At 37.0% G+C, this 15,099-nt stretch overlaps 1 protein-coding gene across 1 annotated transcript in view; it reads right to left on the bottom strand.

The window, feature by feature from the left end:
• Smp_176770 (dock-9, putative) overlaps positions 1 to 15,099 on the bottom strand; it is a gene marked incomplete at its 5' end in the record, with an annotated part of 121,428 nt that overhangs the window by 83,261 nt on the left and 23,068 nt on the right. The window contains 4 exons of the mRNA XM_018791786.1: positions 4,052 to 4,127; positions 6,289 to 6,506; positions 9,972 to 10,070; positions 12,832 to 12,900. Of these exons, the coding sequence (XP_018645106.1) occupies positions 4,052 to 4,127; positions 6,289 to 6,506; positions 9,972 to 10,070; positions 12,832 to 12,900 (462 nt within the window). The remainder of the gene's footprint in view (positions 1 to 4,051; positions 4,128 to 6,288; positions 6,507 to 9,971; positions 10,071 to 12,831; positions 12,901 to 15,099) is intronic.

The raw sequence follows: 15,099 nt of genomic DNA, 5'->3' as shown, positions 1-15,099 counted from the left end.
CACTGCCTTGTGGATTAGACCTTTATGTCAAAGGCTGTGGGTGTGGCCCCCTAAGAAGTCCAGCTGCTTCAGTTTGGGCACCTGGGTAGTATCACAGCCCTCACACTGATCACATTTGATTTTTGTGGCGCATATGTATCTGGTGCCCCCTTGTACTAATATTTATGTGTTTAAATAAATAAAATAAATAAAGTAAACAGCTTCGTGGACAAGTGACATGACTCTAGTAATCTCATCTAATTGTTCTGCTTTTGGGATAATAGAAGAGGATACAAATCTTCGAGATATAGAATAAATGCAGCATTATTTTTAAACACTGGACCAGTGCTTCAATAAACATGATGAAAACTGAATTATTCTCAGAATTGTTGAATTTGTAGTTTACAAAGCTAGATATTTGTTTCGTCCAAGTCTAGAACGCCTCAACAATGAGTAACTATGATCTCACATCTAGGAATTCCTCGCTCTGTGGTTGTCGAATTTTAGTAAAGAAAAGTGATCGATGAATCATTTTAAACTGATTGTTACCATAACAACAGTTTTCAAAAGGAAAATGTTGATTTGAGAAGAAAATTTAGTTGTGTAACCAACACTCAACTGATTGATTGAAAAAATAGATTTTTTTGGACGTCAAACAAAATCGATTATTACAGTGAATGGTAAAAACAAACACGTTGATGAATATACCATTTTTACAAAAATAAATTCAACGATCATTGACAAAAAAGACGGACGAGTATACCTATTTCGGTTAGTGAATGCTACTCAGTAGTCAAGTACATGTTTAAGTACTTTAACTTCAGGTTGGATGGAGAATGCTGGTGAGCGGCCTATGCTCCTCCACGAGGGGTAACAGGCGTAATTAAGTAAGTATATTATCTGTACATACCTGTGTGAGGACAGGTGATATTAGTCATTTATTTATAGATGTACATTCTCTTGAACCAAACATACATTAATGGAGTACCTAGTTGATTGAAAGACGTTCTACTTGCATGATGAATTCAGACTAACTGCTAAGTAGGAAATTAGCTTGATTTTTGGCTATCCTCAGGTTATTCGTCTGCATACTCCAGTAAAATATATCTTCCGAAATCCCTAACAAAAAACCCACTACTTTTACAAGTCTATTTTCGCTGACGTGAACATTATGAATTATGGAAAGTGTCTATTCATTCGACATTGTTTTGTTGGCGACGAGTACTACATCTGCATTCTGAAATTTACTATAATGTCTAATCTATTCATCTCGTAATTAAAGAATAGTTACATACTCTTTGAGTCATCCTTTCCAGAACACCTCTGATAAATGTTTCAACTGTTTCTGGCTTTTAGTTACATAGTCACGTTGATAGCTAACTACTTGGAATTCTTCGTAAAAGTAGTTTTCTCAAGTTTATACCTGAGTAGTGTGGCAAGTACCACCCTCCAAGTGTTTCTCCAGTAGCTTTCTCCAAATAATTTTCCTTAATGTGCTTTTTCATTACCTCTTTACACTTTTAGAGACCTTCCATTCATTTTACCTAGGCATATATCTATTGATGGAATGATTCTGCGCAAAAATGCAAAAACAGCTATTGAGCCCCGGTAGTTGTGCCTTGCTTTGATGTAGCATTCTTCTCCAGAAGGGTCTACGAGGCTTCACCATGTTACTAACTAAAGATATATCTATAGATAATCAGCTTCCTTGTGGATTAACATCCTTGAAGTTAGTAATAAACAAGTCCATTATCATCCTTTCCATATCTCCATGGGAACTCATAATTACACTAGTCCCCTTGGACGTTGAGACAACAGGACCACTCATTGATCAATCTCACGGTGTTCCAATGGCATACAATATATTCACAACTCTCTCTGTTTTTAGAACTTTACACCCAATCAGGACCATAATCCTTTAACTCGATAACGTTTGGATGAGAAAGATGGCCATATAGGAAATTTTCAACAGTATGAGATTATCTGGAAAGAACAATTCTCCCAGCCCCGAATGTGATAGCATTAAGTCCAAGTTCTACTGTGAACATCAATATTGGGATACAGGTACACTCAGCTGATAAGCTCCAAATACAAAGAAACATACATCCTAGATTTCAAGGTCAGTCATATATCAAATATTATGAATACTAATGTTTACAAATACGGAGGCATCAAGCATCACAGAGTTCATCACTTATAGGTCTATATGGTAACACGATAACCACATGATTTTAAGATCTTGATTGGACACTAATACGTTATTGTAATAGTAGTAGTATTAAAAGGATGAGATATGTGGATAATCGAAACATCTTTGTACTAGAACATTTTATGACCTACTTACAAAATATTCTATTTATATGATAAAAAGGGAGAATGAAAGTCACCTATGAAGTTTAATAATCAAAGTATGAATACAGGGCACACATAACAATCGATAATCGGTAAACAAACAATGATGAACACATAAACCGTAACCACAACAACAACAAAAACAAAAGATTATGACGTCATACCGAAATAATGGGTACTTAAGTACGGTAATCCGCAAAAGACATTGTTTTTTTAGAATAAAATATTATCTATTAAGGAGAAATGGATGATATATATTGCCAAATTTACCATTCACAACAATCTTAAATGCAATATTTTTAAAATAGATAGATTAAGGCTAGTGTTGAAACTCAAGATGTGCATTTCGTCTTGTTTAGGACTCATCAGTGGACGAACCTGAATCTTAGAGATAAGGCTAACATTCAAATATGAACTGAGTATCTATCGCTTCCAAGATCAACGTGCTTTGTTAATTTATTCTGAATCCTTGTAATATAAAAAGGTTATATTGAGGTAATGCGCCTAGAGTGTACATATGCCGAGTACTGAGTACCTATCGTTTCCAAGACCGACGTGCTTTCTTAATCTATTCTGAATGCTTGTAATATATAAAGGTTATATTGAGGCAATGCGCCTAGAGTATTTATTTATTTGAACACATAAATATGAGTACAAAGGGGCACCGAATACATATGCGCCACACAAATCTCATTCGATTAGTATGAGGGCTGTGATACTGCTCAGATGCCCAAGCTGAAGCAGGTGGTTTCTCAGGAGGCCACACTTGGAGCCTTTGACTTGAAGGTCTAATCCACAAGGCAGTGGAGCATCCTAATGAGATGCAGTCGTATGGTAGCCGATGACCAACGATTGATTCATGCGCCATTAGTTCCATCAGGATACTAGAGCCAGCCTATATGCACCATTGTTTTGGAATCAGGATTTCCCAACTCCCCTAGGTGGACCCCCTGTATTAGCCAACCCGGTTAAAGCGCCGGACATTCGCTTTTCGTGCTCTGAATTTCGTAAACAACACCCCCGCCACGATAAGGCAGTGAGTAGGAATTCCCTAGCAGTGGCTATATACGCGTACCCATGTGAGTGCATTTTGAGAGTGTACATATGCCAAGATTGAATGAAATCAAATGTTGAACATCATTAAAAAGGATAATTCCCACTTTCTAATCATAATCTAAAATACAATGATTAATATAAAACAACGTTGGTCATTATCCAGTTGAATGAATCGATGCTGATAGGTAAACATTTTCTTTCAAACTATTGTTCCAATGATACACATAATTGAATTTAAATATTACAATGACTGAACCCCATAATTACATATATTGGAATGAATTCCACATCCTAACTGAACAATTTTCGGATAATTCATTTTTATATTATTTGTTTGAACCTTCCCAGTGATGTTTAGGACTGCAACTAATTAGTCACTTATTGGAATATATGCATCCTGCACAGATTGCCTCGATATTGCCTTAAGTCACAAACATTCTAAACAGAGATGGATAGTGACTAGCAGTAGAATTCAGCTTGACGCGCGTTTCGTCAACTAGATGAGACTGATCAATACAGTCATAAACAGCAATGTACTTTATAAAGCACATATATGCTATATTTTTAAGTTGCTTATAACTAACCAAGTGTGTTCTATCATCACCATCATCATCACGATCAATAATAAATACAAATAAATAGGATAAATGAAAAGATGAATTACTTGTACAGTTGATTGTTGTAAATAACCCGGATGAATAGTTGATGCAATACGAAGTTGAAATGTTCCAACATTTAAACTGACAGATAGAAAATAGATAGAGTAGCAGTTTGAAAGAGAAGTAGACAAATTCAATGCGTAAGTATGCAATGAAAGTGAGAAAGATAAGAAGTTCATAATCATCGATCAGTTAGACACAGTATTCGTCAAATTATGTGAAGCATAAGCGAATAACCATCATTCATCACTAACAACAGTAAAAATGAATATGTAATTTATTCAATTCAATATTGGTAAATAATTGGAATGAAGCTTCAGTAAATTGTCAGTAGGTGATCTGTGTCGATGATTGAGGGTCTAGTCGTGTTTGTCACGATCTTCTAGCATACGTCGGCGTTACACCTCGCGGTTAATACCTAACGCCGGTTATATTTACGCCGTATCCAGGAACAATGGCTACTCTGAAGACCGTATAACACAAACAACGTTGTTACAGAAATGTATTAATAAAAGATACAAGAAACAGGGTGAAACAAATACTGAACGTTCCTATTCATGGAGTGCAGTTGATTGGTGTGCGTTGGTTTTCCATTCACTCTTTGTCTTCCCTTAGATGAAATGCTCAATGATTTGATCATGTGTAAGAAGTGAATATTCGTTACTTGGTAATCATATAAATAGGTTCAATAAATCAGTGAATTGTTGGATTTTTCTACACATCGATGCATTTAGTCACTGCAGTATCCAGTATATTTATTTATTCAAACACATAAACATTGGTACAAGGAGGCGCCAAACAGACATATACCACATAAATCATTCGATTTGTGTGAAGTTTGGAATACTGTTCGGGTGCCCAAATCGAAGCAGGTGGTTTTCTCAGGGGGTCAATACCGGAACCTTCAACCTACAGATCTAATCCATAAGGCGGTGGGGCAATGCCAAGAGAAGCAGTCCCATAGTAGACGGTGACCAATAATAGATTCATACTTCATCTGTTCCTTCAAGATCCCGCAACCCATGGACACCATTGGTTTGGAATCAGGGTTATCCAACTCGCCAAGGTGGATCCTCCATATCCATCAACCTGGTTAAAGAGACGGATATTCGCTTTTCGTCCTCTCAATTTCGTAAACAACAGTGATGCCGCGAGAAGGTAGTGAGTAGGACTTCACTGACAGTGGTTGTATGCACGTGGCCATGTGAGAGCATTTACAGAGGGAGAGCTTATTCTGCACACCATCGGTAGTACCATGGCATTTAGGGGCTAATGTCGGTAACTAATAGACACAGTGCACCGCCTCAACGGACGACGCCCGATGTGAGGCTTGAACCTACGACACTGAAATTAAGAGTCCCATGCTACAATATCTGGTGACTAAGAAAAGTAATTATTTTTGTGAAGTTAAGACGTTCACTCAACTAATCATTAATAATACTATTAGACAATTATACGTAGAATTTAGCATGAAACACAAAGGCGAACATTCAATATTATCATATTGATCATAGATTCCATGGTTCATAAGGGTCTAAAGAACCAATTATACTTAAACATATAATCAACATCTCAATGGTTTTATATGAGGTAATGTCGCCCATAGTAAATAAACTTAAATTCAACACAACAGACAGCCCCCGAATGCCCTGGTACGGCCGAGTGGGGAGAGTCAGTTCTCCTTCTCGAAATACTCTCATATGGCCACGCGTATATACCTCTGCCAGGAAAGTCCTACTCACTGTCTTCTCGTGGCATTACTGTTGTTTACCAAATTAAGAGGAAGAAAAGCGAATGTCCGGCGCTTTAACCGCGTTGGTAGATATGGAGGGTCCACTAAGCGAGTTGGAATAGTAACAGTTAACTTAAATCACAAAAACTTAATCATTACACTGTTTGAAGACTATGGGATCAGAGTGGTGATTGTGTGTGTGTGTGACACCAACAATCTTCAAAAGAGAACGTAACAACTGTCAATGATAAGTCAGTTCTCAATTATACCTATACACAAGCCGATATTAACTCCGCCTGTAGCTCCTCCGGGGGCTACTGCCGGTCCCAAGCCCGGGTAAAGGAGGAGGGTTAGGCATGGGGTTAGCGACCCCATCCCGTAGAAAACCAACTCGCTAAAAAAACGCTAACCTAGCCAATATTAGTTCGTAAAACAAGTTTTGAAAAGATATCAGTTTATAAGAAAAGATATATGTATTAAAGTTATTAAAATTGTACATAAATAACTTACTTTCCATCTGTTCCAAGTATTGGAATCCATGAATAGCCTGTACTTGATTCAACAGGTTTTTTATTATTAGTAGTATTACTACTACTAATACTACTATTGTTGTTAGATTTCTCTTTCGAAGTTAATAAATTTGTTGAAGCTGTCTCACAGCTTACATGATAAAAACGAAATAATAAATGATGTTTTGAAGTTAAATTTAGCGGTAAACAAATTTTAGCCTAAACAAAACAAAAAAAAGAGAGAAGGAGATATCACTGTGAACAATTATTGCTAATATTAACAAGTTATTTGAATGAAATAATACAGAATGAACTTGAATATCAGTAAATAATACCGATTCATGAGACTGACCAGTTGCAGTCCTAACACATCAATGGGAAGATTCAAACAAACAATATTAATTGAATTTAAACTTCAACCCATTGCACAAACAATTGGCTATCAGGACTCAGTAGCTGAGTGGATAACACGATGGTGTTTGAAGCGAAAGGTACTGTTTTCGAGTCTCAGAGTGAACATCAACTCTAAGATGCAGGTACATACAGCTGACGAGTCCTAAATAGGACGAAACGCGAAGCAAACTGGATTCTACTGCTGGCCACTATCCATCTTTGCTTACAGATTCATGATGTTTCAATAATTAGATCCATTATTCTTGGAAAGTAAAACATTGTTTGATAAAGATTTATAGTATGAACTTCCGCCTGATTGGTATATGATTAATTGGCTAAGATCTTTCTTGTCAACTGACTGAACAAAAAAAAACTTTTTTTCTAGTTTGTAAAACGGTTTTTTTTATTTATTTGAACACATAAATATTGGTACAAGGGGGTACCAGATATATATGCGCCACACAAAAGCGTCGGACATTCGCTTTTCGTCCTCTCAACTTTGGTTTGTAGTCAACACCCCCGCCACGAGAAGGCAGTGAGTAGGACTTCCCTGGCAGAAGCTTCATACGTATGGCCATGTGAGAGCATTTCGAGAGGGAGAGCGGACTATCTCCACTCTCAGCTTTACCAGGGCATTTGGGGGCTTGTAAACGAAGTTGATTACTTTCGAATTGTTTGTATTTTTTTGGACATCTGTCATAAAATTTCATAATAAGACTTTTGAATAGTTTCCATATTGACAAGCTAAATGATTTTTAACCACATTAAATAAATGTATCTGGCTAATCCCTAGTTGGTTTGATCTTTTTTTCGTGGGTTAAAATGAATTTATAAATATATATCTCCGTAACCAAGAAAGGGGTCTATGTATTCAACTTGAACTTATATTTAATAATGTCAAAGGACAACACAATTGTTCACATTGAAACAGGATTTAAACACACAGTTGCCTGGTTGATAGTACAGTGATTTTTTTATTCAATAAAGGTAGCAACACAAATAAAACCAAGATGTTGATATAACAACTATTAGTTGTTAGGATCTGATTTTCTTACTCTTCATGAGATTCGAACGCGGTATCAGAACATTTTGCAGTCAAAAATATTATCACTAAGCTATTTGGATCATAAGTTTGAAAGCTAAGGAAAGATAACCGATTACAGCATGAGACAAAGTAGTTTACATAAGATTCATGTTCTATATTTCTGTAACAATTTCTTATAAAATAATCCCAAGCACATTTGTTTTCATTAACAAACAATGCTATTAATTTTGGTTAGTTAACCCTTTTTAATGGTGCCCATGCGTGTGTGTGTGTGTTGTGTATGTTATTGTAAAGATTATAGAACATATCATTTAGTCTATCTATTTTTATTAGCAGAAAGATAGTACAATAACAAGAGTGATGTATGTTTGTAGTGAACAAGTACACGACTGGGGACAATCGAATGTATTTAAGCACAAATTACAGACTATCTCACTCAATTCTGATAACCATACAGTCAACAGCTAATTTGCAAAATAACAACCAATTGTGGCGGTTGGAGGTGGTCAACAGGAAACCCTGGACCCGGGCTTCGTGTTACTTGGCACTCGTCAGCAAGGTGTACCTGTAATCTTGAGGGAACTGGTGCTCCCTGACGGATTCGATCCCGTGTTACTCAGCTTCACAGTCAAAGACGTTACCAGTGAGCTACTCGGGCCGCGACCGACCTCCTGTAGGACTGAGATGTAATCACTATTGAAGGACTTGACACGCACGACATTGATCACCACCCAGTGATCAATCAATTGTGGTAACAACCAATTGTCTCAATCTTTACTGTTCCTTCGGTAAATATCAGTTCATCTTCTTTAATTTCATTGTTCATGCATTTTCCTGCCAATTGCGCTTCATTTCAGTTCTTTCTTTATCTGTCTTCTGCCAAAATGCATTCTATGTCTGACCATTGCCATATACTACTTATGAGGATATAAGTACACTACACCACATGCTTACTTTCCAATGTTCATAGACATATATAATCGCTTGAAAAATCAACTAGAAATCAAAGATTCTGTGATATTCTCGGAAAAATTTATTGTACTTTCCTCTAACTTGATTGGTTAAATGAGAAATTCATTAATAAACTTAATATTTCCTAAATGTCAAGATCATTGATGACTATACAATAACATAAAAAGCTATCCAACTCATCAACCCTATGTAGGATCCATGGACAAAAATATGTCAATCAGTCAGTCACAACGTAGAACTTCGTACGTAAGTACATCAGTTCGAGTTGCCATACAACATTAGCACAGAGATGTAGTTGTCGATTCAAATCCCATAGTGGTAGAAGTAGAAAGAGTATAAGCAGTAAACCGAAAGATTAGTGTTTGAGGGAGTATAATCCAGTGAAATAAATTTGGAAAGAGAAAAAAGATAGAGACATGAAGAATTCAGAAGATTAGAATTTGGTAGAACACAAACAGTGGATGCACATTCGCTATTGCAAACGATTATCAGCCATGTCATTCAAGGTCTCTAACCATCGATTGCTATCATCTCGCGAATCCTAACCAGGTAGTCTACACCTACCAGAATGGCTCAGTCCATTTGTTAGTGACTTCATGGATTTGTGCCACGTTTTGGTCAAAAATATGAGCCAATTTTTGTTGTCTGACAGTGGATTGAAATAAATGAGGTATAGAAATTCAAGCCAATGATTTACTGAATCACATTCATATGCATCAAACACAATGAAATGAACTACTTGAGTTAAGAGTAGTTTTACCCCTTAAATCTACCGACTTTACTTTGGACAAAGTACAATATTATCATCGATAATTTTCATTTATTTAAAAATTATGACTTTATAGATCTGTACCTAATTGTAATGATGCCATTAATGAAATTCTTCTTTGATGTAGTATAGATGTGATCAAATGAATTGGTTAGATTACAAATGAATATAAAAATTAAAGTCAACTATCTACAGTCTGAAATGTTGATATTACTTTTAATGAAATTTAATTAATACTAAGTGAACTGGATAGAACTAGAAAGGAAGGCCAAGGACAGAATGGGTTGAAGAATGCTGGTTGGCGACCTATGCTCCATTGGGAGTAACAGGCATAAGTAAGTAAGATTTAAGTGTACAACTGTAAAAAAAAAATAGGGAATTACCCAACTACAACACACATAAACACACGTAATTAACTCTATAAAAACGCGACTATCATAAACAAGCGGAATTATCGATAGAAACTATACAAACACACACACACACACAAACATAATAAACGTACTTGTTCACTGAAATTTGGATAATTATCATGATATATTACGGCAGTATTAAACCATGAATCAAATATTGGCTGACGAATACTTGGACGAGTGTAAAACACCTAAACACACAAAATAAACAACAAAAAAACATTAAAACTGATCGAATGAATAGTGTAAGCGATACTATAAACAGGAAATAGGTTAATAAAAGAAAAAAGAATGTCTGGAGCCTTAACTTGGTTGGTGGATATGGAGAATCCATCTAATGGAGTTAGAAAATCCTGATTTCAAACAAATGGTGTTTGGTGACATTGTGATTGTTGTGGCGAATAAACTTAATTGATGTTGATGTATGAACTAGTGGATTGATGGAGAGACGGAAGGACTGGCGGAAAGATTCGTGTCTGTTGAAAATGAATTGAATAGATTGATTGGCGTTGAAGGCAACTGTATTGTTTGATTAATGGGCCAATCCTCGAGACCGACCTGTGGACGGGGTTGAGCAAGCTCACAGAACCCGTCTGGAGGTGAAAAATACAGGTAATTTCATTGGTCTCAGTTTAGAGAACGTTGCATAAACTTATGACATCAAAATTTTACTCTGGGGTAATTGGATTCAAATGAACATATTGTATATATATGGAAGAAGTTGGTATGGTTGTCTTCATTTAAAAAAATGTATAAACAATTGTTTATTTCAATCAATGAATGGGAAAAAAAGTCATGTTATGACTTCTTTTTCTTAATTTAAATGTATCTTATTTGCATAACAGCTGTGCAAATATTGTTCGGAATGATTGAATTTCGGCAGAAAAATAGGTATGGTAAAACACTGTTCAGAATTTTTCACTAAATTCTTCCTCGCCGAATTCTTTTATCCAATAACCATTGTTGCTGAACCAGATGAAAGACTCAATAGACGTCCAATTTCCAGATCAACAGGTCGTATACCGTGAGGATCATTCGTGTACAAATTTAATCTAGACACTACGGATCATTATTGAGCAATCATTTGAATGAAATTCCTCACTATATATCAACTTCCGTGATTATGAGAAAGCATTTAACAGTGTGAATAAGAGAAACTTCTTCAGCACTATGGTATACCTCGGAAAATCGTCAACATCATCTGGAATTCATATAACAGACTACACTACAAAGTGGTGCATAGAAGACGGCTGACAGGCATATTCCAAGTGCGGGCCAGAGTTAGACAAGGCTGTCTACCCTTCCGCTTTCTCTTTGTTGTGGTCGTTGACTAGATTATGAAGACACCTACATCTCAGGGCAAGCACAGAATAAAATGGACAGGTTGGATGTGGTCCAACAATATGGGCTTCATAGATGACTTAGTCCCTCTATTCCATACACAGTAACAAGTGCAGGTCATGACGAACAGTGTAGCAGAAGCCTCTGTATCAGTAGGTACACAAAGAAAAAACCGAAATCCTCAAATATAACACGGAGGCCACCAAACCAGTCACAATTGATGGAGAAGCTCTGGAAGAAGTGGAATTTTTCATATATTTGAGTAGGAAAATTGATGAACAATGAGGATCTGAAGCAGACGTAAAGGCTAGGACTGGCAAAGCAACGAGAGCATTCCTATATTAGAACTTATGAAACTCAAAATAACTGTCAACCAATATAAATACTAGATGTGAACTTCAGGAAAATTCTACTGTATGGATCTGGAGCGTGAAGAACTACCACAACCGTCATCAAAAATGTACAAGTACTTATAAACAACTATCTAGACACTATACTCAATGTCCATTGACTGGATACCATCAGTAACAGCCTATTGTGGGAGAGAACTAACCAGGTTCCAGTTGAAAAGAAAATTAAGAAAAGACGATGGAAGTGGATAGGATACACATTACGAGAGACCGATAGGTCCTGGGTTCGAGTGTGGTGTGCGGGATCGTGGATGCGCAATGCTGAAGTGTTCCATAATAGGACGAAATGGCAGTCCAGTGCTTCCAGGTCTTCCATGGTGGTCTAGCTTTCATTGACTCATGTATTCAACTAATTAATATCAAAAAGCTTTAAATTATTTTCATAAACTCAAACATAATATTCAAATTTTATATATATTCAGAATAGACTTGTTTTCCATTACCTGTCCTCTGAAAAATTGTTCACTTCATTAATGTCATTTTTCAGAATTGATCAAGTTGGCTTCTATTCTTCAGTCTCATCATGTTTATCACCATAAGGCGTCTTAGTAACTAAATTATTATAGGGTAAGCAAAGATGGATAGTGGCTAGTAGTGGAATCCAGGACGCGCGTTTCGTCCTATTTGGGACTCGTCAGCTGGATGTATCTGAATCTCAGAGTTGATGTTCACTTTGCGACTCGAACTCAGTAACTTTCCTTCAAACGCCATCGCGTTATTCACTCGGCCACTGAGTCCTGATAGCCACTTGCTTGTGCGATGGGATGAAGTTTAAATTCATTTAGTATTTAAATTATAATAGGTACTTAGTTAGCTCGTAATAAAACAAGCTATTTAATATTGCATTTTGAATTTCTCATGAAAACCCAAGAACAGCTATCTAACATCATATTGGTTCGGGAGCATAATTTCGATAGTTCAAGATTGGAGAAAATTGACAGTAAACCCTAAATGACCTAGGTTTCGTGCTATATAGAACTCAAATGCTCACGGGTTTGAGTGTGTATCACATAGAGTCATAGAGATGTTACCCCTGAGCTATTCGGGCTGCGATTAACCTCCTGCAGGACCGAGATGTATTTACAATGAGCTGATTACTGAGCAGTAAACGCTGTCATGTATACTAAGTCGGTATATTACTTTTTCTGAAAACAATAACAAGATACCAAAGGAAAAGATTACCCATGACCAACTAACTAACCTTTAATGCAGTGGCATTATCCAAATTATCATTACTTCGTAATTCAATGAAACATGATAAATTTCGAGCCTATACAGAAGGAAAATGAAAATAAAACGAAAAAGATCAGTGATAAAAAAACAGAGAATAACAATGTGGATACTTATGATACAACCTAAATGATATGTACATTTTTTTAATTACCAAACCCCCAAATGCCCTGGTACGGCCGAGAGTGGGGAGAGTCCGCTCTCCCTCTCCAAATGCTCTCATATGGCCACGCGTATACAGACCCTGCCAGGAAAGTCCTACTCACTGCCTTTCTTATGGCGGGGGTGTTGTTTACGAAAGTGAGTGGACTAAAAGCGAATGTCCGGCGCTTTAACCGGGTTGGAGGACACGGCAAGTCCGCCTAGGGGAGTTGGAAAACCCTGATTCCAAACCAATGGTGAACATGGGCTCCAGTATCCTGAAGGAACAAATGGCGTATGAATCAATTGGTCACCGGCTACCATGGGACTGGTCGGTTGAAAAGCGGTAAGACTAAAAGCAGCAAACCCAAGGTCAGAATGCGAAGTCGTACTGCCTACTGTACAGAGGTGTGACAGCAGTAAGGTGTTTCCTTCAGACAACCAGCATAACAGCGATGCTGCCTTCCCACAAGCAGGGGTGGGGTTACAAAAGCTCGACCCTAAAAATGTACATCTCGCCTTATCCCACGGATTTCCGTCTCCGGCGGTAAGGTCCTTTGAAGAACGAAGCTAACACGTCAAAACCCCCCCCACAAAAAGGCCGTGAATGACCGGCCTCAAGTAGTTGTCCCTTGGGCACTGCGGTCACGGTCACAGGTCGTTAAGACCAACACTAATCCAACTTCCTTTTCAGGTCCCTCAAGAAATACCCTTCCACGGTGTGGGCAGCCGAGAAGTGATATTAGCCTTCATACCCATAACTGCACACGAGACTGACCAACTCAGGTAATTTTCTTTAAACGTTCACAAAAGCTATACGACTTAAATCTAAGGCAAGAAACATATCAGTGAATAATGAATGAATTACTTTTGTAACAACAAAATCAAACAAAAAGATATTTTCATTGATGATTTGTTATCCATAAAGAAAAGAAACACAGAAAAACTGATTGACGTTGAATTGACATTTACAACGGGATCAATAGGGAAGAATCAATAAATGTGAAGAAAAGCAGGGCATACAATATATATATTGTACTGAAGCTATTTGATATGATAGTGAGGATGAGGATGATAGGAAAGATGTATTATAGTAAAAAATTACTGATGATCAATAGAGAGGTCTGTAAAAAAGTAATAAATTAATTAGAATCTTTGAACTGAAATGAATGAAATGGACTGAAAAAAAATAAGCTAATGATGTTTGAAGTGAGAAAACATGATGGATCATACAAAAAGAAGTATTAGTATAGTGTTATGAAGATTGTTGAATTTAGGTTGGTATTATCAATGGATCAATGTTAGACCACCATTGAAAACCTGGAAGCACAAGAAGGCTATTTCGTCCTAGTACGGAACTCTTCAGCAGTGCGCATCCACGATCCCGCATATCACACTCGAACCCAGGACCTGTCTGTCTCGCGCACAAACGCTTAACTTCTAGACGACTGAGCCGGCATCCAATGATGTGGATATCCAACTTCAGATAATCTACGATATTGCGCGACCGTTCACTATTGTTTTCAGTGAGTTACTATCTCACATCAAACCAGGTTGAACTCCACTGGTCACAGATTCTCAGTAGAACTCCAAGTAATCCATCTTGAAGCAAGTCCACTAGTTAGCCGTTCAGTTCTTCCAGGTTTACAATGGTGGTCTAACATTGAATCAATCATGGCAACAAGGAGAAGTAATAAAATCATACGAAAACGTAATTACCAAATGACTAGTCAGAGATTGAATGCTCAGTAATTGCTTCAAGGTAGTAATGAGTTTAAAGTTCACACAGTAAGTGCAATCGAAAACATAAAGAATAACCTAATATGACAATACTAAGGAGACTTGAGGTTGTCTCGTTTCTTGTTAATTAATCATTGTTTGTTTGTATTAGAAGAAACTCAATCATTTATGACTAGAATATACCACAGACCCAACCGTTTTCAAGAAGTCAACGATTATGTAACCTATTTACCAAGCATAGGTAAATATATCCACTCGACTTTGAACAATGACCTATACATGAAGATTGGTTGTATCATCCAGTTGCCAATGTACCAAATTAATTAGTAAGGGGTTCGAACATGAGGTCTACCAGTTG

The sequence above is a fragment of the Schistosoma mansoni genome (genome assembly GCF_000237925.1).
Source record: "Schistosoma mansoni, WGS project CABG00000000 data, chromosome 1 unplaced supercontig 0076, strain Puerto Rico, whole genome shotgun sequence".
In the NCBI taxonomy this organism is placed as follows: Eukaryota; Metazoa; Platyhelminthes; class Trematoda; order Strigeidida; family Schistosomatidae; genus Schistosoma; species Schistosoma mansoni.
The sequence above is the reverse complement of the archived record's forward strand: the minus strand, read 5'-3'. Positions and strand labels throughout refer to the sequence as shown.